Here is a 26,060-nt window from a genome sequence, read left to right as displayed (position 1 = left end):
TGAATTGCTGTCTGAGATTTTTAGAGCAGACTAATGAGTTATGTGTATACAGAAAAGCATGCCTGATACCCGCACTGGCTCAGGTGCTGGAAGCAATATTGTTGCTCTAGTAGAAGGCTCTGTTTGGATTTAAGCGTCTCACTCCATATTACTGCACTAATAAAGTTGAACTGTTCCTGGTCCATGAGCCAGCCTAGAGCTAGCCTAGGTACCTCCACAAATTGCTGAGCTGTGCAGTGCAAGCAGGCACCGAAACTCAGCTTTACCAACATAGCTTTGAAATCTCAACTCTATTACGAAAAAAGAAAATTGTTCAAAATGTAGGAAAGTGTTGCAACATTGCAGCAACAAGGTAGCAAAGCTCATATGAGGCCTTATAGGAGAGGAAGAGGGTTTTATTCTGAAGGAAAACTGTTTTTACTTATGTTTTTATACTGCCAAGACACACCTGTTCTAGCAGTTTGTTCAACATTCAGGCACCAAAATGCACATATCCAAGTTGTCTGCCCAGTGTTCAGGCACCAAGACGTGTATCCACGTGGCCTGGTCAGGATTAATTGTGATGACAGAGAGGACTGGGGCTGCTAGCTATAGAATCCTTGTCATATTTCCTGGCTTATTCTTAAGTTGGTGATAGTATGCTGGGTTTGGATGTGCTCTTTTTGGTACCATCTAGGAGCTGACATCACCCCCGTCTCTGTGAGTCAGTAGGATTTATTCACTCTCCTTTGTCTTCTCATCTGGGTGTCCAGAGAAGATGCCTGTAGGTGTGCTGGGATCTTGATGACCTGCTAAACTAGGTGTTATCAAAACATGGCATTCTTACAGACTTTCTGCCATTCTTTCTGATCCTTCTGTATCCATAGATTCTCATTCATTCTCCATTTATACTGGTCTTGCCATTTCTATTATAATTCTCTACATGAACTCTCCATTTGTAGATGCTTATTTGTATCAGTTTGATTATATGTGTAGATGAGGTCTTAGGAAGTTGCAACTGTAGCATTGGAATTGTGCAGTGATTTTTTTTAAATCAGCGCAGTCTAATGGGCCAATGATTTCCCTGTTGCATCTAGAGTATTTCCTAGAAACAAAGCAGGTTAGTAGAATTTTAAATTGCCTTTGACCTGCACTTCTTCACATGCCAGAGATAGAAGACATGTCTGAACCTCTGAGCATATCCTGGCTGTACAAGAAACATATCTCTGTATCGTGTTCCCTTCGTCTGTTCAACGCTTTGTGAAAGTAATGAATTACACTTCTCTCTTCCCATATCTCAATCAGATCTATAGATACCTCAGAGGCTCTAAAAGGACCAGGTGTGTTCGATATCATAACAGCTCATGATGTACCAGCTACAAACGAGTTTTACTACTCCGATGATCCGGAGATTATATTTGCAAAAAACAAGGTATAACTACTATCTTTTTTTAACCTATTTTCTTCATTTTTACTGGTTTTCTTCAGATTTTTATAATGAAATATTACTTGCTGACTCTTGAATTTCTGTATTGTATGTACGTCAAGGAATCACATTAGGCATATAACAAGGTAAATTCTTACAGTTTTTTCCCACTCCCTTTTCAACTTCAAAATAGCTGATGTGCGTTATATTCTGCCTAGAGAAAAATATATAAATTGGAATAATACAGATTAAACCTTACAAACCCATCTGAGTTGTTGGAAGAGTATATTTCGTTGAAAGTTAGGCTCCCAAATCACTTACGGAATCACATTAGGCATATAACAAGGTAAATTCTTACAGTTTTTTCCCACTCCCTTTTCAACTTCAAAATAGCTGATGTGCGTTATATTCTGCCTAGAGAAAAATATATAAATTGGAATAATACAGATTAAACCTTACAAACCCATCTGAGTTGTTGGAAGAGTATATTTCATTGAAAGTTAGGCTCCCAAATCACTTATCCATTTTTCAGTAGTGTATTTTCCTTGATTCCCTAGTTGTACTGGTATTTCTAATAATTTGTTAGCTTCGTGGATGATCTAAAAAATACAAAGATCCTAAGTCAAAACAAAATTCTAAAAAGGAAACATGAATAGTGGGTACACAAAAGAAGAATATCAGCAGCACATATGGGAATAGTTTGAATCCACTGTTTTATTAAGTGATGTGTATTTTACAGGTGATTTGTGTGGGTCAGATTGTCTGTGCTGTGGTTGCGGATTCAGATGTTCATGCCAAACAAGCAGCTGCAAAAGTGAAGATAGAGTATGAAGTGCTGGAACCAGTGATCTTAACAATTGAGGTACTGATAATTTCTTTTCTCTTGCTTTTTTATTGTTTTCTCTATATAATTAATGGAAGAAGCAGTTCACACTCTTCACTTGCTTTTTAAACATGATTTTCTAAGGAAACAAGGTGAATATGAACATCCAATTAACCAGTCTGTCAGTCTCCCTATAAATAACTTTTCAATCCTTCGGATAATTTTGACCGCTTGTGATAGATAGGCAACAGCCTCAAAGGTATTAAGGTCCCACAAGTTTCATCATAATAAACATAAGAGTAGAAAAGAAGAAGTCTTTTAATGTTCCCAGTGAGGAAAAGGCAATGAGCACGCTGGTTGTTTATAATTCTTTTGGTAGCTACCAGTTGGTCAATCAATGTGTGTATATTGGCTGAACGATCAGCTCCTGATTATCTGTAGCATTTTGTATCTGTTGTCAGGCTAGCAAGCCAACAAAGTTAGGCTGGAGATGTAGAAAGTGTTGGGGGATGTGAGGGGAAAGATGTTAGGGATATAAAACATTTTAGAAATGTGATGTGGGAGTCATAAGGGAAATGGACTTATGCTGGGTTAATGAGATGAGTGGAAGTAAGGAACTAAGGACATATTTGCAGGGAACCAGAATTAGTTCTGGGAGTCACTTTGCAGCTGGTTTCCATAATGTGTGGGGGGTGTAACAGCACAGTCTGTCTGGTATAAAAGTAGAAGTAGTCTCTTTTTAAAGACTGGCAAATTTTACTAATATTTCATTACAGTTGAAAGTGTGACGAAGTCTTATTAGAAATAAAGCAAATCATACTTAATAAATAGATTCTACTTTTACTTAGTCCTTGTGATTTCTTACCCTCTTAATGGCATCACTCTTTGGATGATGGGGTTGCATTCTTATTCTGTGCTCTTTTGGTCATTTGCTACATGTATGAGAGGGAAGAGCAGGTAGAATAAACTGAATGCATTTTCTTCAGAAACTGCTATCATCAGTAACGCAAGATACATCAGGAAAGAATTGCTGAAACTGAATACACAAACTCATCAACAATGACAGTAAAGCGATGAAATACAGTTGTTCATTGACTTTGATAGCTGATGGTTCAAATCTCTGAAGAGAATAGTGTTTCTCCTGAGAGTAAAATGCCACAACAAGCTGAGAACTTTGCAAATACTTTAAAAAAATATTTCTCTTTTTCTCCACTGCAGGAAGCTATAAAGCACAACTCGTTCTTTGAGCCAAAAAGAAAATTAGAACACGGAAATGTTGATCAGGCATTTGAAACTGTTGATAATATAATTGAAGGTAAACTGCAGAATACATTTGGTGAGAAATTGTTGTCAGTATTTGGGTTTGTCTGCCTGTTCTTCAAGTCCCAGTTCTACCTTTTTTCCATATAGCCATTAGGCCTGAGAAAGCTCTTGGTCACCTGGAAGAAAGTGTGATTAAACCTAGTGGTCTTGTGGTCCTGCTACTACATTCAAGCTTTCTGCATCTCTGTCCTTGAAGCAGAATCACAGAATAATTACGTTGGAAGGGGGACATCTATTCCAACCTCCTGCTTAAAGCAGTTGCAGTTAGAGCAGGTTACTAAAGGCCATGTCCAGTCAGGTTGTGAATACCTCCAAAGATGGAGATTCCACAACCACTATAGGCACCTCTTCCAATGTTTGACCACTTTCATGGTGAATTTTTTTTTTCTTATATTGAGTTGGAATTTCTTGTGTTCTTATCCTTCCACTGTGTATCTCTGAGAACAGTCTGGCTTGCTCTTCTGTACACCCTCCCATTAGGTAGTTGTAGAGAGCAATAAGATCTCCCCTTAACCCTTTTCTTCTTATGGATGAATAAACCCAGTTCTCTCAACCTCTTCTGATACATCCTGTGGTCCAGCCCCCTGACCATCTTGGTGGCCTTCTTCTTGACCTGGTCCAGTATTTCCATGCTTGCTTTAATTTATCTATGTTTTATTTAATATTGTCACCACTTGTAGGCAATATTGTTCCACTATTAATCAAGTTCTATTGATGCCACTGGAACAAGACCAATTTAATTCTGCAAGGAGTTTAATCTTTGTTTTTATTTTAGATGTTGCTCCTTCATACAAGAAGCATCATAAGATTTGACACCGATTACCATAATTTACATGATGATGGGCAGTTAGTTCTTTCCTAGTTCATTTCTTCTGTCCTTTTCCCTCAGTAACACTTGTGTTTTTCTCTTTGGGTCAGGGGAGATTCACATTGGGGGACAGGAACACTTTTACATGGAGACTCAGAGTGTGCTTGCTGTTCCAAAAGGAGAGGATAAAGAAATGGATGTGTATGTGTCGACACAGCATCCAGCAATTATTCAGGTAATACAGAGCATTCTCAGAGAAAGTGGTTGAACATGTGACAATAGAGCTTTTTAAGTTTGGTTTACAAATCTATCTTAACAATTTAGAAGCAGTAGGAACGTGAAATTGCACATCTGGATTATCCAACAACAGCTGCTTTGTCATACTGCTGTACCCTGATAAATGCTGACCACTAAACTGTGAGGATAAGGAGGAAGTAAAAGTCTTTTATTTCCCTTTGAACAAAGTACCTCATGCCCCACTATTGTAAGCATATTGACAGCTGGCTGAACATGAGCCGGCAGTGTGCCCGGGCGGCCAAGAAGGCCAATGGCATCCTGGCCTGTATCAGAAATAGTGTGGCCAGCAGGAGTAGGGAAGTGATCGTACCCCTGTACTCGGCACTGGTGAGGCCGCACCTCGAATACTGTGTTCAGTTTTGGGCCCCTCACTACAAGAAGGACATCGAGGTGCTGGAGCGTGTCCAGAGAAGGGCAACAAGGCTGGTGAGGGGTCTGGAGAACAAGTCTTATGAGGAGCGGCTGAGGGAACTGGGGTTGTTTAGCCTGCAGAAAAGGAGGCTGAGGGGAGACCTCATCGCTCTCTACAACTACCTGAAAGGAGGTTGTAGCGAGGTGGGTGTGGGTCTCTTCTCCCAAGTAACAAGCGATAGGACGAGAGGAAATGGCCTCAAGTTGCGCCAGGGGAGGTTTAGATTGGACATGAGGAAAAATGTCTTTACTGAAAGAGTGGTTAAACATTGGAACAGGCTGCCCAGGGGGGTGGTTGAGTCCCCATCCCTGGAGGTATTTAAAAGACGTGTAGATGAGGCGCTTAGGGACATGGTTTAGTGGGCATGGTGGTGTTGGGTTGATGGTTGGACTCGATGATCTTAGAGGACTCTTCCAACCTGAATGATTCTATGATTCTACGAAAAACTCCCTGTGGAGTGCTGAGGCTCATCCATCCCTGTTAGCTTTCCATTGAGGTGAGGAGCAATCAGCACCCTGCAGAGTCAGAGTCTGCTGAGGGTTTGATCAATTCTAATAGCTGTAGGTGAGACTGCTGCTCCATGTCAAAATCATAATCATAGAATGGTTTGGGTTTGAAGGAACCTTTAAAGATCATCTAATCCAATGCCCCTGCCATAGACAGGGTTATCTTTCACTAGATCAAGATTCTGAAAGCCCTGTCCAACCTGACCTTGAACACTTCCAATGACGGGCCGTCCAAAACTTCTCTGGGCAACCTGTTCTAGTGTCTCACCACCCACATTGTAAAAAATTTCTTCGTTATGTCCCATCTTAACCTACCCCTCTTTCAGTTTAAAACCATTGCCCCTTGTCCTGTCAGTACAGGCCTTGGTAAAAAATCTTTCTGTTTCTTATAAGCCCCCTTTATATATTGAAAGGCCACAATAAGGTCTCCCTGGAGCCTTCTCTTCTCCAGACTGAACAACTCCAACTCTCTCAGCCTTTCTTCATAGGAGAGGCGTTCCAGCCCTCTGATCATTTTCATGATGGTAAATGGTAAAGCAAACGCTGACATAGCGTATGGTCTACATAGCAATAGCTATGGTGCATGAAACTGATAGTATTTCAGATTCAACACTGGCATTTTGTGTTCAAAGCCCAGTTCAGCTCCTTTTATCATTTCCATTATTATTGTATTGCCAATAGCCAAGAAGCATGAAGAACTCTGTGTTTGAGAAAATGATATGAAGCAAGAATATTCTTGACACTAGCGAGACCTTAGATTGTTAAAAAACAAATGGTTTTCTTTGAATTAAAAATTAAAATAAAATTTATGATCTTAGTAATAAAAATAATAAAAACTGTATTCTAATCCCTTTTTCTTATACCTGAAGCTTCTTACTGTTTAGGTAATGAAATCCAAGGGTATTATTCTTCACTCTAGTCCATGGCCATTTCACAGTCTCCATGGTAGAGATTTTAAATGTGAACACTGCTGAGTGTTTGTTGTTATCTTTTTCTTGCTCTTTAATCTAGGGTTAAGGAAAAATTATTTTCATTTGATTTAAAACAAAAACCCAAAAACTAGAAACATCTATGGAACCCTTTTCTAGGAAAGTTTTTTATTTCAGAACCTAACTTTTAGGCTTAGTTTGAGTTAGCATAAAAGATTGAAACTGGTTTTACAGGAGATGGTAGCTGCAAGTTTAGGCGTCCCAGCCAACAGGATCATGTGCCATGTTAAACGAGTTGGTGGAGCTTTTGGTGGGAAACTCCTGAAAGCTGGCTTACTGGCATCAGTTGCTGCAGTGGCAGCAAACAAGTAAGTGTGGCACGTGTGTATTGGGATATGAAGAGAAAATGGGGTGAACAAGTCTTGCATTTTGGCTAAAATGCTCTCTCCTTTCCCAAAGTTGCTAGCCAAAAAGTCATAAAATCCTGACTGTTGCACATTTTGTAAGACTGTTCAGTGCATTTCTTTGTTTTGTCTTGTTAGACTGCTTATGTTAAGCAGCTCTAGCCTCAACTAAATTAATGGGACTTGAAGAAATTGGTATTAGAAATACCAAAGCTAGAAATATTCTTGCAATGATTGAGCATTTCAAAAGGGCCTGTCCCTAACTACTGAGGCTTTGTATGTACATTCAAAACATGACATTAACCATCCAGATGTGAACTTCACTGGCACAGCAGGATGAAGAAGGAAGAGTTCATGAGTGGAACTGCTTTTAAGAACAAGTAGTTCTAGTTCAGTCCCCAACATCTTTCAGACAAAATTAGCTTAAATCTATTAGATATTATGTTTTTGCTGATACTACTTTGAATTAGTTTAGGAACCACAACACATAAAGCTCCATCCCCCACCCTCCAAATTTGGCAGGACAATTTTGGCAATTAGCTGTCAGGGGATAGTAACCTCTTTTATAAGCATAACTGATTTGCTGCAGAATGCACAACAGGCTACATCCTGTCTTAGAGAAAATGATCTTGTAATCTGAGTGGTTAGCTCAATGCATTTCTCTTGTTACTACTGTTGTACAAACTGCTGTCGATTATTTTTGGCCATGTGTTTTGGATTAACCAGGCCATGCTAAAAATAATCTTTTTTTATAGTTTAAACAATCTTTTTTTAGTGTCAGGACTTTATTTTACATCTTATATCTATTTTTTCAAAGGTAACTATTTTAAATGGTATATGCATTTGTAGACTAATTTTCATATTTTTATTATTATCCATGTTTTGGTTTTATTCCACTAATAGCTGAATAGCTAAGAGGCGACTATTTCTTGCTTAATGTTGAATGCTAACTGCTGTTAGCTCACTTAACGCCATTCAGTCTCAACACTGAAATAACAATTTCTTCAGAAGAAGTCTGCACTGAGTTATCTCATTGGCTTTCAAGAGATGAAATGAAAATTCTGACATGATTGTAAATGCGACATGATTGTAAATGCAAAAAAAAAAAAAAAAAAAAAAAAAAAAAAAAAAAAAAAAAAAAAAAAAAAAAAAAAAAAAAAAAAAAAAAAAAAAAAAAAAAAAAAAAAAAAAAAAAAAAAAAAAAAAAAAAAAAAAAAAAAAAAAAAAAAAAAAAAAAAAAAAAAAAAAAAAAAAAAAAAAAAAAAAAAAAAAAAAAAAAAAAAAAAAAAAAAAAAAAAAAAAAAAAAAAAAAAAAAAAAAAAAAAAAAAAAAAAAAAAAAAAAAAAAAAAAAAAAAAAAAAAAAAAAAAAAAAAAAAAAAAAAAAAAAGAACTCGGACATAGCTTTAAGCATATATTTAAGCCTATTAAAGTTAAGTTTAATCTAAATGCATGTTTATATGCGTGGCTAGGTCTGGATACATGATGAATAGCCATCTTGTTAATAACATCTCTTATTTTGACTGAAATTTGACTTTTCTTTTGTTGATTTAGAACCAGCAGAGCAGTCCGTCTTATTCTGAGCCGAGGGGATGATATGTTAATCACTGGTGGCCGACATCCTTTTATTGGTAAATATAAAGTAAGTGCCACAAGAAAAAGTACCTGCCCATTTTCTGTGAATAAGTATTTCAGTGTTACTGGTTAATATTTGTTCTATTAATGAAAATTAATATAATAAATTCAATTTTAAAACAAAACTACTTGCCAGGAAACCAAGAGATTGTTACTGTACAGTCCTTTCTCTGCTTCTGCCTCTATCTCTGCAGGGTTTTGTTTTGTTTTTTTCTAGTCCCTTCGTGTCCTTTTCCTTTTATAGCTCTTTCTGTCTTTCTTTCTGGGAATGGGAAGCCAAGCTAGCTCAGACTTCTTCTGCAGAGGTTTATTTTAAACCATCCATATGGTTAGGTTCACACAAAGGAGCAGCTAGTTTTTCACAGAAACAGTGTCATACAGAAAACTCACCCTATGGAGGAAATTAATCTCTTCCCTGCTCATGCACTGTCATCAGTCATAAGTATTCATTAGGACAATTTCTGCCTTCTTTTCCATCTCTACTACATAGGTAAAGTAAGAGAAGTTTTATAAGATGCTTCCCTTAAGTTGAAAATGAGTTGTAGCTCATGGTTAGAATTCAGGAACTATTAGTGGCAACAGGTGAAAAGAGAGATGTGAGATAAAGATAACATTTCTTCATTACGAAAAACAAATGTCATACTCCATCTGCCAGACACTATTCTTACAGTCAGAGTGGGATTTCACTTTGTCTACAGTGAACATTCCTAGATGACACACTTAGCCATCTCAGGCAATACACAGGAAGCCACTGGGCTTCCCTGCTTCTTCCTTTCCCAGTGGGCTGATGTTGCTTGTTATATGCTGTACCTATACAGATCACAGATGCCAGGCGGGAAAGCCGATATCTTAGGAACATACTTTCTTCCTCTCTTGCCCTTCTATAGTTTCAGTGAATGCTGCCCAGAAATTAATAGTGCGGTATGACCCTAATTGTGTGGGTTACATTCATTTTCAAAATATACAAGCACTGAAGAAATGAATGAGTGCCAAAATCTAAATAAGTTATTTTTGATCCTTCTAGGTTGGCTTCATGAATAATGGTAGGATCATAGCTGTGGATGCCAAATACTACATTAATGGAGGATGCACCCCTGATGAATCTGTCCTGGTAAGGCTTTTATAAGCTGACAAATCATATAACATGGAGGAATCATCATCTGGAAAATTATGAAGGCCAAATTCCCTTGCACATGTATTGTTAATCATATAGCCTGCTGATGTAGGGACTGTGGGTTGCTGGAAAATCTACACCTAGTAGTTTAACCTTTCCTTATTCAGTTCAGTGAAACACTACTACTTTTTGATATTTTCCTACTTGTTCACTTCATGAATGGTTTCTCAGGCTTATTTTCCCATTATAAACATGTCAATTAACAATGTATTCCTTTTAAAATACATAGTACCTGCATTTATGCCTGCCTAAAGTTTTATGTCTACAAGGCTAGGAAGACCTTTCTTAGCCTTCAGAAAATTCATAGTGATAGTTGTCCTGTTACTATCTCCTATGCGTTTCTGTACTGGATCTGCATTTGTTGGGCTGTATACCTCAGTTCCTCACTTATAGGTCTGTAAAGTATAAAATGTTGCTTGCGTTAATATCAGTCACTAGCTATTTGTGTTTGCATAGGCTATTCTAGCTCTAACAAATGTCTGTTGAGGTTACTACCCCTTATCTGCTTGTCATTGCCCCACCTATGGGTATCTTCTGCACTCTGAAATCTGTCAGTGTAACTGCGCATGCTATTGCTGCCTAACCTGGTTCTGAAAAATAACCTGGGTTAGAAAAAAAAATCCATTATTAAAATCATGTACATTAATGAAGATCACATGTCAGAACCATCTTAAGAAGAAATTCTACAATGATACAGTGAAGCTGGTGGACCTAGAATTGGAGGCAGTGATAACCGAGTAACCTTTCCACCCAACTCAGCTGCAGCTGGAATAGCACGTGATAACCGCCTAACTCTCTAACATCACTCCCTAATTAATTAAATCAATAAGCAGTGGTCTAGCTGTGTGATTCCATTTGATTCTATTAGTATAGCATTAATAATTCAACACTTTTAAAAGGAGAAATAGGTTTATTGGAAATAAAATTATAAGCTTTACCAGATTTGCAGTCCGGTTTTTTTTCTGGGCCAGTGTGACTTATCTGTGTATTCCCAAGACAGTATTTTGGGATTTATTCTTTCTTTAGAGAGGACCTTATTCTATGGGAGCCTAACCCTAGAGAGATCCAAGATGCTTGATGCTCGATGCTCATCGTAATAAAGACTGGTCTTCCAGCATGGCAGTTGAATACCAGTAATCTATGCTTAACTTAGTTATTGTTCAGTCAACAATTAGTAATATGTTTTAACTCTCTGTGATTGCATCAAGATTAGAACAGACATTTCTGGGAAGAAACTTCGGCTTAGCTAAGGGTTGTATTATAACAATACATTGTATTCACTCTGATTTATGAATAACCCTCTTAAGACTGATAGGCTTCATACACATACTTTCTCTGAAGTCCATAAAAGTTGTGGTCATAATAAAAAAAATAGTAATATGTTTTAACTCTCTGTGATTGCATCAAGATTAGAACAGACATTTCTGGGAAGAAACTTCGGCTTAGCTAAGGGTTGTATTATAACAATACATTGTATTCACTCTGATTTATGAATAACCCTCTTAAGACTGATAGGCTTCATACACATACTTTCTCTGAAGTCCATAAAAGTTGTGGTCATAATAAAAAAAACCCAAAATATGCCTCTTTTTTTTTTTTTTTTTCCCAAAAAAAAATTTTTAACATTTCAACTTAATTCCTAAGTGAAAAGGTAGCATTATATGACATTATTCATATGCATAGTTATTACAGCAAAACTATCTTCAGTTGTTTCTATGCAGAAATGTTTTGAAGTTTATTGTTTAAAGCTCATTGGGAACAGTAGGAATACAGGCTTAAATTTGCTATTCTGAGAAATCTACTTAACACTGAAGAGAGCCAGTGGCCTCTTCATGAGGCATCAAAACATTTTTTAACTTATTTATTTATTGTCATACTGACTCCTAGAGCCTAATTTGAGGTATCTAATATGGGATTTTCCTTTTCTTGTGTTTTTGTGTTTGTCATGTGAAATCTCTAAAAGAAAAATGTAAGAACCAGAAGACACTGTAGACTGCAGTACATTGCTTTCTGGTGGAACTAAACCTTAACTGAATTTCCATAGGACATGATAATTCTGAATGCTTTCATCAGTTCCTTTCATAGCTTCTATTGCTTTAAATCTAATCTGCCTATTTTTAGTTGTGTGTGGCTTTTGATATCGAAGTAGGAGCAAAATCAATCGCAAAATGAAGTATCTGTTACATCCTTAACTACTGACCAGCACTCAAGTACTAGTAACATCAGCTGTGTTCTGTGAATATCAAAAAAGAACTAAAAACTAATATGCTGCATGAGAAATGTATAAGTAAAGCCTGTATGTGTGCATAAGAGTAATCTTACTACCAGTGATTAACAGAAACCCAATTTTAAAGCTAATTGTCTCAAGTTAAGGCCTTTATATGGGATGAGGAAGATTTAAGTGTGAATTTGAAGCAGCACTGTTCTGACTTTTAACTATACCCGTTTGTCCCCTACCTCAGGTAGCAGAAGTATCCTTATTAAAAATGGACAATGCATACAAGTTTCCCAACTTGAGATGCTGGGCTTATGCCTGCAAAACAAACTTGCCATCAAACACAGCGTTCCGAGGGTTTGGCTTTCCCCAGTCAGCACTGGTGACAGAAACTTGGATAACAGGAGTTGCAGATAAAACTGGTTTATCACCAGAAAAGGTGACGAAATGAAGACATCTTCTCTCCTGAAATGAAGTGTATGCAGTTGGAAAGTTAAAACCCTTTAGATTAGCTCAACTGTTTGAACAGATCTTTTATAGGTCAAACATAATTTGTGCTAAAATTCTTTTTTTTTAATCAATGTCTGGTTGTTGAATGAATAGCATGCTTTTACAAACTGAACCAAACTGGTAATTGTTCACAAAACTTATGGTAATCTTCTTGTTGTCTACTAGTCCCCCCAAATGGTCAGTCTGCCTTTAACAGGATTGTGTAATAGCTGTTAATTTTATTATTTCAGATTAGGGAAATAAATATGTATAAGGAGGACAAGCAGACACACTTCAAACAAAAGCTTGATCCACAAAACTTAATACGGTGTTGGAATGAATGTATGGAGAAATCTGCATACCACAGTAGAAAAACAGCTGTCAATGAATTTAACAAACAAAATTACTGGAAGAAAAAAGGGATTGCCATTGTACCAATGAAGTTTCCATTTGGACTAGGCACACGTTATCTTTCTCAGGTTAGTTTCTTTAAAGAATAAGTGAGCTAAGCTTTTTATCCATAGAAGATTACAGTTACTCTACCTTCGGATACAAAATGTGTTATCTTTCAACTTCTGCAAAACTGTCATCCTCCTAATGGTTGTTCCCTGAAGGCTACGCTAGCTTCTAGTGCTCTTCAAGCTGAGATCAAAGTTGTTTGGTTTTCAGGACCCAGGCAGCTTGGACCCTGCCTACTTAAAGGCCAGTCCCATCTCTTGTGACGCGGTATTGGTATAGATGAGTTGAGCATTTTTATGAAAAATTTTTGAACACTGATGGCAAAGTGTTCATTGGATAAGTTATCCATTCTAGCAATAGCTCTGAGCTTACTCTTTCTGACCATGGGGGTACTATGGGATGCTGTTCTTAAAGACTTAACCCTTTGATGTCATCAAAGACTAAGTTTAAGGAAGGAAAGGAGGACAGTAATATTTTTGGTCTTTGTATTTTGTTTAATGTAGGTGTCCAGTGCTTCTGGAATAGACAGCATTTTATCAATTGAAAATTAATTGACTGACTTGTATCGTATCATACTGGCTGTCTCTGTTCAAGAGTAAAGTCACAGGGTCTTTGTAGTCTACAGTGCTACTTCCAACTGAGTCCAGGAGGAAAATCTCATTCAGAACCTTCCTGCTGTGTCCAATACTGACAGCCTGCCCAACCCATGCGGTTGAAAAACCTGTGTCCAAAGGCTCTCAAACATTAAGGAGAGAGAAAATGGAACTTGCAGCAATTTGCATGTTCGGCCGCTAGTGAGGGAGGTCCTCCAGCTTCTTTTTTAACCATTGAGATACTGTTGCCAGGTGTAGATTTGTTTCAGGATCTAGCAACAGAAAAAGCAGACCTCCAAAGTTTTGTATCTTTTTCTTCTGAAGTTCATTATAGACATTATTAAGAGCAGGGACTAGCATTCCAAATTTTGCCTTCTATTCAAAAGCATTAAACAGATAAATTGAAATACACTTCAAAACTGCGTCTGTCTTTTTTGATTCATCAATTCATCACCGTATACAACACATTTCTCACTAGTCTAATCCTGATTTTGTTTTTCTTTTTTAGGCTGCTGCTCTGGTTCATATTTATACTGATGGGTCTGTGCTTCTGACACATGGTGGCATTGAAATGGGGCAGGGTATTCATACAAAAATGATCCAGGTAACAAATGATCCAAACAAATATTACCTTGTGCTTTATCTGTCATGCAGATAAACAGTGTGCAGGTTTTCTTTTTGATTAGTTAGTGTACCAGTAGGACAGTTTCTTTATCAGCATAGCTACTACTTCTTTGCATTGGTAGAGTTAGAAAGCAAAGATGCCTTCATTAAGAGTCATAGAGACAGCAGGAAGAAAAAACAGATTGTTTGGATTTTATTCTTCCAATGGTATGTGAAGAGGCTTATTAGAAATAAGATTTTTTGGGGGCTGATCCCATAAAACCCATGGGGAAAAAAGACAGTATTCAGATTAGTATACAGTCCAGACAATATTTTTATGATCATATTTTCTTAATGGATAATTGAGAGACAGATCTGTAAAGAGATTTATCAAGTCAATGAAAGCTTGGGATCTGGGCCTGCATAATTTGCCCTAAGTCATACAGGATATAAGCAGCAAAATCAGGAACCAAATGTTGGACTACAGAGTTTCAATCCGGAGTTTGAGTACAGCTAAAACATTGCCCTTCTTTTCTGTTTCTTTGTACTGACAAACTGGGCAGAATGATTTCAGCTGGAGGTTGGAATAGGACTTCCTAAAAATTTATCTTTCCTGGTATCACTGACTTCTAGCAAGTACTGGGGAACTGTTGGACTGTTTAGAATGTTTTTAAAACAGAGAAGGATATGTTGTTCTTCCTGAAACAGGTTGCTAGTCGGGAATTGAACATCCCCATGTCATGTATTCATTTCTGTGAAACAAGCACAACAACTGTTCCTAATGCGTGTGCCTCAGCAGGATCTGCAGGGACAGATGTCAATGGCATGGCTGTGAAGGTAAAGAGTAGTATTTAGCTTAACAAAACACCCTATCCCCCAGGAGATTGCCAAGAAGAAACATGACCTGTTGACAGTTTCTCAGTAATGGTGCTTATGAGTTTTCAGAATATGATCTGAGCTTTCCCTAAAAGGCTTATGTTTGATAAAATCCTTGTTTCATCTAACAAACTAACCAGTCCCATACAAATCTTGTATCCTGTTCCTGTTCTAAACCTACTGATTCATGCAGATTCCAGCCCTTGAAACTTAATCCTTTATAAGGTTTGTGTCTATGCAGTTAAAATGACACCTAGTACCATACTTTTCAAACCAAGATGACAATAAAGCATATACTAATTAAGTACTAACTAGAACATATCTTGAATAGTACCAAACATATCTGTTGTTAATTTTGTGTTATATTCCTGACTCTAGTACTAACTAGAACATATCTTGAATAGTAGCAAACATATCTGTTAATTTTGTGTTATATTCTCCTGACTTTTCACCAGGATGCTTGCCAAACTCTTCTGAAACGCCTGCAGCCTATCATCAACAAGAATCCAAAAGGGACCTGGAATGATTGGGTCAGACATGTGAATCCTACTAAATGTGTTTTGTGTGCTTGCAGAAACTGTGATATATGTATTGTAGTCTATCAGTCTGCTCAGCCTAATAATCCTAAATTTAAAAACTGCAGAAACAGGTTATTTCACAGAAAGATGGGCTGTAGGTGCTTGGTTTAGATATGTGGGAAACAATCCCCAGATCATATCTAGTTGGAAAGGAGGGGAAGCTATCTGTGTAGTCACATTTGGAAGCAAAGAAGTCTTTAATATACAAAAAATATCAGCTTGTGCAATAACATAACCCAGCCCAGCTTACCCTCAGACAAGCTGTTGCCAAAAGATTGTCGGGGTATATGTGTACAGTGTCAGTTTTCCTACATGGCTGTTCTTTATTTTTATCAAATCAATAAAGAGAAGCCTTCTCAACCTCTTCCTTCCATCTCTCTCCCATATGCAGTACATTACAGAACTGCAAAAAAGGTAGCAGGAATCCTTGCTCCCATTGCTCTAATATGTAATTAGTTGTAACATTAGTTACATTTGCAGTAGAGTAGTACAGAAGTAGTGCTATTTATAGAAATGGCCCCTGTCTGGTGCCGACTTGGAACTGGACTAGAATTTTAGGGCTAGAAACTGAATTTTCTTAACTAAAAGCTTTCTGCTATAATATCGACTATTTTTATGAAGATATGGCTAGGAATCTAGTGCTATGTATTGAGATGTTAAAAGAAAACCTGTTTGTCATGTCTTCTTATCCAGTATTGCTTGTTATCTACAGCCTAACGAAAAGGACAATCCCTGCCTTGAGGCATTTACAGATCCAGTACACTAGGGTGTTTCTTCTCAAGTGATTAAGTACTATAATAACTAACTGCGAAAATGTAAACACTTTCTTGGCAGTAGTAATTCCTAGCAATAGCAAATAATGTTGAAATACATGTGGTAGCTTGATAACTGACAGCTATGTATGCAAAGATAAAATCCACTTCTCCTCTAATAGATGCCAGATTAATTTGGATAATTCAGACACACCCAAAATATTAACATTCTTTCTTAGGTCAGCCATTTCTGCTAATATATGCAGAGAAGTAATTTTGTGTCTTGCAAAGTCGGTAAATTATGATTAATTAAAATAAAAAAAAAAAAATTCTTGACTTGTAAACTGACTAAATCTAACATGAGAATCACTGAAAGGGAATAGATTTAGGACCTCATACTGTCATTTTTACCACTGGCAGAAGAACACTGCAAAGAGCATTTCTCTTGTCAACTGTCATTTTTGTGCTAATAGGTCATGCAGATCTTTTATCTCAGTGACTTATCAACCAGATCGGTTCAATTGACAGAGGGATACATTTCTATTGAACTTGAGCAGAAAAATTGAGCAGGGCCCTTTCTGACTATGGCATTACCAGTAATAAAGATTCTGCAAGAACACCACTGTTGACAGGTCTATTTCTTATTGTATTGCCAAAAGAATTCAGGTTGCTCGTCAAAAGGGCATTTAGTTCTACAGTATTAGGCCCCATGTGCAGCTAAACAGGCTTAGCTCAGCTGGTCTTCCTGTCTTTACAATTTGTTACAGTTTGGTTTTTAAGGAAATATATGTAAATAAGTAAATATATGTAAATTAAGTAAATATATGTATGCTGTGTTCCTTTCTGACTCCTTCCTTGGTTTACCACAAACACTGCTATTTTCTACAGATTAAAGAAGCTTTTGAACAGAGTGTGAGTCTTTCAGCTACTGGCTACTTTAGGTAATATATTTTTGTTCCTTAAAAATGCATAGGTTAGACCAGGACTGATTTCTGAAGATGCCGTGAATAGAAGATCCTGTCCAATAGTTCTTTCTAATGGCTCAGCTTATGTTTTATGTAATTCTTTGATATATGGGGGGTTGGAGTATAAAGTTTAAATGCTAATTTATGCCTAGTCCTGTGTGGACTCTCTAGAAAGTATCAAAATAATATTTCGTTCCATCTTTGCTCTATGATTCGGCCATTAGCAAACCATAAAGAATCAAGAAAGTGACTGCTGCCCGTAACAGTAGGTGTGCAAAGTGGGATATAGTTTATTTACTGGAGGCTGTATTGCTATAAGCTATAAATATTGTTGTACTACAAATTATTTACACTTTTACCCACAAACATGATCACACTGAGTGGCATGACCGGAAGAATGAGTGGCAGCATTAGAATATTTATCCAGCACACACCTGTAATTAGCAACCAGGTGCACTTGTGGAAAATTAGGACCATTTAATTCTAGATCTGAATCTTAAGGTTATTTCTTTTTCGAGGAAGGAGAATTTAAAACGTCTGGTTGAGTTTAAGAGAAAGCTCATGGTAATTTTTTTTTTTAAACTAACTCAGGAATCAGATGCCATGATTCAGCACTAATTGAAAGCTAGGGGAAGACTTAGTGCTCACATGAGAAGTGGGGTTGCTCACTGACCCTAGTTTTGGAGTCATTGTTTTGACCTCTTTGCTTCTGGAGCCTCAGAAAATTCCCACCATATATACTCTTAGATATGGATTTATTCACAATAGCATACTATTGTAGGACACAGTGATCTTAAACACAATTCCCATTGCTCTCTCTCAGTGCAGTCTTGTGGTCCTTTTTCTCTGAATTCTTTCACAGTGTTTATAAAGAACCAGAAAGAAAAAATTCCTGTGCTATAACTCAGGTGGGATTCAAAGCAAAGCTTCTTTCTTAGCCTGCTGTGCCTTATCTCTTCTCTCCCTCCACCTGTATTTACCTACTTATCAATAGCAACTTTTCAGGTATTCAGGCAGTCTGGAGTAAGTTGAAGAGGCACTTTACAAACCCATACTTATTTAAAACACCAAGAAAAGCCCAAACAAAATGTCTCTTCCTACTGTTATGTCTGTTCAAGTATGTTTTCTGCTTATGCAGCCCTTTAGGAATGTTGATATCTCCAAAGCAATGAGCAACAGTCATACTTTGCTATAGACATGTAATGGTGTCCAAAAACATCTGCAGATCCCTGAGCCTCAAATCCTGTATTGATCTAGTTCTAGTTCCAATCATATTCTCCACATCCAAGAATCTCAAAGCCAGCTGAGGTAGATGGGATGTGAGAAGTTGGATATGTGGATTTTGTGTATCCCTTTTCCAATGCACGGTTCAATGCTCTGAATTATACTACAATTGTTTTATAGGGTATAATTTTAAATATGCTTCAACAAAGACATTTCAATCATATATGGTCAGAAAATATGCCTTGGTCACATAGCTCACGTGGTTGGGAGATACCGCATTTCACTGTCCTCATGTCCACTGAATTTACCCCATCAATCCCGACTACTATAGTCTCCTCAGTTAGTCCCACTCCCTTCTAAGTAATTACACCTTTATTTCAATATTCCTGTTTTAACCCTCTCACTCATTCTGTAGGCAGTTTAACTGTAATTTTAACTCTTTCATTTATCTCTTGTAAATTATTCTTTCATAGGTCCTGACCAGTTTTCCTCCCTTTTTCTGAATTCCCTTATGTGCTCTTAACTCAGCAACCACTACCTTAAATTTGTATTCTGTACTTGATTACCGTGTCTTTATTAGTATATTTCTGGGATTATGCTGGTTATAGACTCTCCTGAACTGAAATAGCTTGCTTGTCTGCTAAATTTTATATAAATACCAGCTCTATCAAACCTAAACTACTAGTGCTCTGTGGGATTTCATGGAACTTAACTCTTGGGGTTCTGACCTGTTATTTAAGATTTCACTTGATTTAGTTTCAAACTTTCATGTGCTCATCTGCTTTGTTATGATGCAAACATTCATTAATTTTCTTCTTGTGGACTTTGTTTCTTCCATCAGAGGTTACAATGAAAACATGGATTGGGAGAGGGGGGAAGGACAGCCATTCACATATTTTCTTTATGGAGCTGCTTGTTCAGAGGTTGAAATTAACTGTCTAACAGGAGATCACAAGGTAATAACTGAGTGTCATGGAAGTTTTGTAAATAATGTCGTTTGTTTGTATCACTGGATGCTCCAACAACCATTCAGGTTTTGCATTAAAGTCACCTGTCTTTACATGATAGTAAATATATCAACAGTGTAAATGCAAATTACAGGTGGAGCAGAATGAAAGCTGTGCAGTGTTAACCAGCTTTTGGCACATCTGTATTAATGTCATATGGGTTCACCTTTTGGGTTATGGCAGACATCTGACATGCTCTTTGCTTGTTCTCTCCCTGTTTGCCAGCAAACAAATTGCAGCAGAGCTAAATATTCTATTTCCAGGCTTTTGACCATCTAGACAGCTAAATGTCATAGACTGCTGATTGTGTGCCCTCTATCTGTACTTATTTATGTGGGGATTTCCTTGTGCAATGGGAAAAATCTGGCAGGGCTGTGTCTGGCTAAACGTCTGTTAAAGTTGAGACAAGCCCGTTTTGCTTGTAATGGGGTATTGGAAATTACTTTGAAATTGTGTACATGGAGGGGCCTCTGTCTTAGCATATATTATGCCACTGAATACCAACTCTAACACACATTATGTTCTAATGCCTCCACTCCGTGCATCTCTCTCAATAATATCCATTTGAATTTTATTGACAGAACCTCAGAACAGACATTGTTATGGACATTGGACGTAGCATAAACCCAGCTGTGGATATAGGACAGGTATGTGCCAAGAATTTCCTGCTGTCTTATTTCTATTACACTGATAGCCTTATCTGAAGTGAAGATTACCTCATTAATTCAGAAAACGTTAATTTCTTACCAGATAATGTTATAAGTCATAGAACATATTAGAAGGTCTTTTACTTGTAGACTTGCCCCATTTGAGTCAGTGTGAGAGCTTTGTAGATGTCAATGAAGCTTGAATTTTACCCATGGTGTCAACCTGTAGTACTTCCTGTATGTATGTATATATGCCCACTATCTGCTGGACTTAAATCCTGTTTGTGATCTACGGTCTCCAGATTCTCCTGTTGTTTGACCTGCCTTACCCACTTGATAGCAGGGAAACACCTTTCTTCATTGCAGGCTGGTCCACAGATCTCATCACTTTATCACGAAAACATTTGTCTCCGCCTGGTGTGAGAGAGGAGTGTGAAAGCTTTTCCCATCACAGTAGCCCCAAAATGTTGAGGAATCCCGTTAGGCAAACAGGAAAGAAAATGGTCTTCTAACAGCTAGTGATACAAATCAGTTCTTGCCAGAGTTTTACCCATTTTACCAAACATGAGAACATAAATGCTATTTCTTTTCTTATTTAAAGATTGAAGGTGCCTTTGTTCAAGGTGTTGGACTGTACACAATGGAGGAATTAAAGTACTCTCCAGAAGGAGTCCTCTATACTCGGGGTCCAGATCAGTATAAGATCCCTGCTGTTTGTGATATTCCAGAACAGTTTAGTGTTTCCCTGCTGTCAGCTTCCCAAAATCCTTATGCCATCTATGCATCCAAGGTAAGCAAACCATCACAGGGCCTAATTCTTAGATTCCAGGACAAACAGAGAAATTACTCTGATATAAAACATATATAAGTTTTCAGTTCCTCTTCTTTAGCATTTCAAACAAGTGACCATAAAATTGTTTTATTTACAACATCAGGGAAACTAGTATGAAAAGATATAATGCAGGATATTGCTGCATATCTTTCACGGTTGGCAAGTAGTAATTTTAGGTTTTCGTTAACAGACCATACACAGAAGCTGCAAGATGAATTTAAAACCATACTTTTAAAATGTGGTGATAAACTGAAGGGTTAGAATAAAAATACCAAAGAAATTGATGGAGAAATCATAATGACGATGAGAGCGTGCAGCTTACTTACGGTTGTTATGCAATAAGAAATAGGACTGTACGTGTGTATTTATATGAGAGATTGGCTCAAGTATTCAGTTGGTATAATTATTGCTTCAATTTACACCAGCAAATATTCTGGCCAGTTGCATATAAGTAATAATGGTAAATCAAGATGAAGGTAGCTGTGCAAATTTCCAGCTGTTTCAAGTATTAGGTATGCTTTTAGAATACAGTAAAATAAAACAGTGTGACAGGAGGGAAAAGCATATTTTATGGTGAAAGTTATTAAAGAACAAATAGGTCCTTTAAAATTATTTAAAGCTGTCTCAGTAATACATAATTAGAAAAGTATTTGAAAAAAAAATCATCTAGGTGAAGTACTTACATAGTTGATTTGGAGCTGATCTAGAGAGCTGATACTAATATCCCTCTTCAAACAGAGCTTTTATCCTTTTCTGTGAACTTATCTCCTATAATTAACCTTAAAATTCACTGTAAGAAGGTGTGATTCTGTGTTCATGCACCATGTTTGGGGAAGACATTTGGTTCTCAGATTTTACCAAGGAGATAAGTAAGATTCAATTGCAATATCCCAATCCAGTCCAAACTAAAATGTTCAGTACCACAGCACTGAGAGAACCATGGTATAAGGGTGGATATGACCTATCTTTGAGATAAGGAACAAATGTGAATCTTATGTCAGAACCAGTGAGAAGATGTCAAGCCCACTGAGGTCAGTGGCGTTTGTCTGCAGGGAATTATCATGAGTTCAGGCTTTGTTTCGTAGTTGTATCTGTACCTGTGTTTGGATTGTTTTAATTTTATCTGCCGGTTATTCTAAATTTCAGTTTAGCAATGAGCCAAAAAGATTCTAAAATCAATAGCCAATATTTGAAATCAACCTTTTCAGCTCCCTGGAAGCAGCTACCATCAGAACACTTGGTGTGATCTAAGCTTGCTTCCACTAAATCTGAAATAAACTTCCTTACTGAAGGACAAAACCCTTTTTGAGTCACTGACTTTTAAGCTTTTAGGTTGATGTTGATATGGCATGTATTCTTCTCTCATTTGCTCAAAACCTACACCTACTTGACTTCCTTTTTTTTTTTCTTTTTCAGGGGATAGGTGAGGCAGGACTTTTCTTGGGATGCTCTGTGTTCTTTGCTTTGAGACATGCAGTGACTAGTGTGAGGAATGAAAGAGGACTGAAAAAGACCTTTGCACTGAACAGCCCTTTGACTGCTGAACAAATACGGGCAGGCTGTGCAGATGACTTTACTGAGATGGTAATAGGTAGGTAGGGGAAGGGTCTGTTTAAGTATCTCTGGGTAGAAATACATACTGCTTTTGGCACCCTTGAACAGTGGGGTGCCTAATGATGTCTCCAATTGCTCATGCTTTATATACAGCAATATCATATGGCTCCTTGTAATTGAAATGTCTGGTAACAGCTCTCACTCACACAAGTTATTCCAACAAATGCCATTCAAGCATTGTATTGGAATTTCCCTGATTTTGTATAATCTTTTTTTTTTCTTTGAAATTTACATAATTTTTACAATCCCTTCTTTCCCTGAAGCCTCCTCCTTTCTTCTGTGTGTCAAATCCCATAGAGGATTAAATATCTCCTCTTACTGACATGAAATGGATCAACCTCCAAACATCTTCAGTCTCCTTCCAGGTGCTTTCCCCCACTGACTTGCACTCTGGCACTGTCACCTTATTCTGGTATTCCTTGCTATGCCCAGTACTCTTTGGGAGAAAAATAATTAACTCAGAGCTAACAAAAGGGTACAGAAGAAAAACAAATGAGGCAATACACTTCTTATAATGCTGATCCTTTATATTCTATGTTTTCTGCAACTGTTCACTGTAGTCATGTTCCCACTGCTATTACAATTCTTTTTCTGTGTAAGTTTTTGTTTAGCCTACAACATCTGTGAAGCAACACCCTTGCCAGCATATAAATCCATACTGTGCCTTGAACCTCTGAGGCTCTGCTATGGAAACTCTTGAGCTCTCACTCACGGATTACTCCCATAGTGTTTGCGTGCTCATGGTGGGGCATCATTGGCCCCCAAATCAATAGGTTTGTGGGCTTACTCTCATCACAGGAGCTTGCAGGAGGTGAGGTCCACCAGTGCAGAGACCATGCTTCTCCATCCCTGTTTGGCCTTGACCCCAGTTATCACTGACCTTCCTTCTAGCCATCTTCTGCAGGTATCATCTCCTGTAGAATACCCTGCTGAGTGACTTGGAGGCACCTGATAAGGGCAATATTGGGAGCTTGCCAGTCAAATAATATTAACAAGTCACTCTTTTCATTTCTTGCTTGTTCTTTTAGATGACAAATGATGAATCTGCTTCCTCCACTCCTCGGGCCTTATCTGTGTGAATGACAAACCAGAGTGCACAAGACCTGAATGGAATGGAATGAAATACTGATTTACTGCCCGAATACACATTAATCAACACACAGATAAATATATTTTCTCATTTTCAGAATAGAATCAGTTACCAAAAATATGCACATTACATCTTCTATCCTTATCTTCATTCTCCATCCTGTATATTCATTACAGTACTTTGCTTAAATTACTGCATTTAATTGCTGGAAATACATCTCCTACATTTGAAGCATATATATTCAGCAAGAAAGATCTGCTGAACAGCTCAGCTCAAATGCTGCAGGACAAGAAAGTTAGGATGAAGTATAAAGGTATGTTAGGTAACTTACTGCCCTATCCTTATCTTCATTCTCCATCCTGTATATTCATTACAGTACTTTGCTTAAATTACTGCATTTAATTGCTGGAAATACATCTCCTACATTTGAAGCATATATATTCAGCAAGAAAGATCTGCTGAACAGCTCAGCTCAAATGCTGCAGGACAAGAAAGTTAGGATGAAGTATAAAGGTATGTTAGGTAACTTACTGCCACTTATTACACTTAACAACTTCATATGGTAAATGATTTTTTAATGGCTTCAGCTGATTTTCTAATTTAGATTTGAGTCTTGCAGTGGAGTGTGAGTGCAGAGATCTTTGTCTGTTGGAGAATCAGAACCTTGTTTGTTGGATTCAGTCCCTTTTTGATCAGAAGTGATGCTCTGATTTGTAGTAAAGCTGCTTTAGATTCTTTTGGCACAGACATTTCTGTGTTAAAAATGTGCAAGAAACAAGAGTTATGATTTTCTTTTGCTATGCCAGGCAAATTGCTATGGCTGACCTACATATATAGGAGATCAATTTTATCCCAAAAGTTGGAAGAGTCACTTAGTTGTAATTTCCACCAGAAGCTTTCTTTTTCTCATGGAGCAAGCCAAAAGCCTCTGAACTTAATGGGAAAACTCACATGGAGTTCAGTGTGCTTTGAATAGGAGACTGGATGAACCTGTCTCTGGAAAGGACTCTTAAGCAGTGCTTAATCCTGTGCTCAGGACTATATTGAGCCATGAAAGTACAGTTAAGGACTTTCTTCCACTCTTGGCCTCTCCTGTAACAAAGAAGATAGAAAGAACATAATGAGATCAAAAGATGATCTGCAAAGATCGGTCATCTGATACTGTCTAGGGTGCAGTGGCATTACATACAATTACATACAATTATATATTATATACATAGAATATATCAAAGTTAATATATTATGAAAGCTCCAGCCACAATATTCAGATTTCAGCATTAGAATCCACAATATTGAACTGACTGAGAACTTTAGCCTTTCCTCCTCTTGAAGTGCAAAGCTGAGACTTCAGTTCTGAATGCACACACACACAAATACACAAATCTCCATGGTATTTGAATTTGGAGCTTTGATCTGGGATACATCCTAATACAGAGAAAACACTTCACTTTTTTAGTTAATCTACAGAAGTTACCCAAAGTAGGACCTGAAAAATTGCAGCATGTTCTTTGATAGGAAAGTAGAACTGGGAAAATAGGTAGTTTGTACATTCAGTGTGTGGTTTCAGTGAACCTCTGCATCAGTTATTCCTTGCTGAGCATGGTGATTGATCTTCCAGTTACTCATAGGGCAGATTGCTCCAGAACCATGAAGGCTGCCATTTGTAATGAAAATAAATGACTTTAATTTGTCTGACATGTCAGCCTGCAGGCTTTTATTATTTCACTGCTCCTCAGTTTTCCACAGACTATTTTCTCTTCTTGCCTTCCATCCCTTTTATGAGTTGATACTGTATCTGTGACAGAAATCAGGTTAGTAGGTTAAACTGTTCTTGCATTGGCTATTGAGATATGAAATCTTTACTGTTTCAATTCGTTTGTCTCTGTAACCACTATGAGTAGGTGAAATTCAGCTGCTTAAACATAGGTGTCTAGATCATTTTAGGTGTCATAAGACAGCAGAGACATAGGAGAGCACAGGACTGGAAGCCAAGCAGGTTATAGCAAATCATCTGAAGTGACACTAGAAGTATGGTTTAGGCAGCTGAAGCCCCATGGGTTATTGCTTCTTTTTCTTCACTTTCTTTGTATTACTTTGGCTTTTATATCTTGTAAGAAAGTCAATAAATCAAATTAAATGTGAATGCTGCTGCCATAATTAGTTTTTCTGATTTGAAACATCTTGTTAGTTTCACTGCATGAGCTTGTTAATGACGGTTCACAACCCCATATGTCGGTAACAGCCCCAAAATGTGGGTAAATCCTGGGATATGCTGAAGCAAGGAGCATATAGGTCTATTGAACTGGGAGAAGGTGCATTCTCTGTGGTTCTCCTATGTACCTATGCATCAGCACAGGTGCTGGTTAGTTCCAGACAAGTCAAATCTTGTAAAAATTGTGGCC

General features: G+C 37.5%; 1 protein-coding gene across 1 annotated transcript in view; it reads left to right on the top strand.

Annotated features, from left to right (window-relative positions):
* LOC103903466 (aldehyde oxidase) overlaps nucleotides 1-25,801 on the top strand; it is a 46,556-nt gene extending 20,755 nt beyond the window's left edge. Inside the window, exons 18-36 of the mRNA XM_009284669.2 lie at nucleotides 1,285-1,411; nucleotides 2,145-2,267; nucleotides 3,447-3,543; nucleotides 4,470-4,594; nucleotides 6,738-6,871; nucleotides 8,460-8,547; nucleotides 9,565-9,651; nucleotides 12,177-12,368; nucleotides 12,670-12,897; nucleotides 13,979-14,074; nucleotides 14,782-14,910; nucleotides 15,405-15,479; nucleotides 17,168-17,220; nucleotides 19,310-19,424; nucleotides 20,057-20,122; nucleotides 20,724-20,912; nucleotides 22,371-22,545; nucleotides 23,597-23,980; nucleotides 24,181-25,801. Coding sequence (XP_009282944.1) covers nucleotides 1,285-1,411; nucleotides 2,145-2,267; nucleotides 3,447-3,543; nucleotides 4,470-4,594; nucleotides 6,738-6,871; nucleotides 8,460-8,547; nucleotides 9,565-9,651; nucleotides 12,177-12,368; nucleotides 12,670-12,897; nucleotides 13,979-14,074; nucleotides 14,782-14,910; nucleotides 15,405-15,479; nucleotides 17,168-17,220; nucleotides 19,310-19,424; nucleotides 20,057-20,122; nucleotides 20,724-20,912; nucleotides 22,371-22,545; nucleotides 23,597-23,607 — 2,110 coding nt within the window. The 3' untranslated portion in view covers nucleotides 23,608-23,980; nucleotides 24,181-25,801. The remainder of the gene's footprint in view (nucleotides 1-1,284; nucleotides 1,412-2,144; nucleotides 2,268-3,446; nucleotides 3,544-4,469; nucleotides 4,595-6,737; nucleotides 6,872-8,459; nucleotides 8,548-9,564; nucleotides 9,652-12,176; nucleotides 12,369-12,669; nucleotides 12,898-13,978; nucleotides 14,075-14,781; nucleotides 14,911-15,404; nucleotides 15,480-17,167; nucleotides 17,221-19,309; nucleotides 19,425-20,056; nucleotides 20,123-20,723; nucleotides 20,913-22,370; nucleotides 22,546-23,596; nucleotides 23,981-24,180) is intronic.
* The last annotated feature ends 259 nt before the right edge of the window (nucleotides 25,802-26,060 follow it).

The sequence above is a fragment of the Aptenodytes forsteri genome, unplaced genomic scaffold (assembly GCF_000699145.1).
Source record: "Aptenodytes forsteri isolate BGI_AS27 unplaced genomic scaffold, ASM69914v1 Scaffold183, whole genome shotgun sequence".
Classification (NCBI taxonomy): domain Eukaryota; kingdom Metazoa; phylum Chordata; class Aves; order Sphenisciformes; family Spheniscidae; genus Aptenodytes; species Aptenodytes forsteri.
Note: the sequence above shows the minus strand (reverse complement) of the source record. Positions and strands in the feature narration are given on the sequence as shown.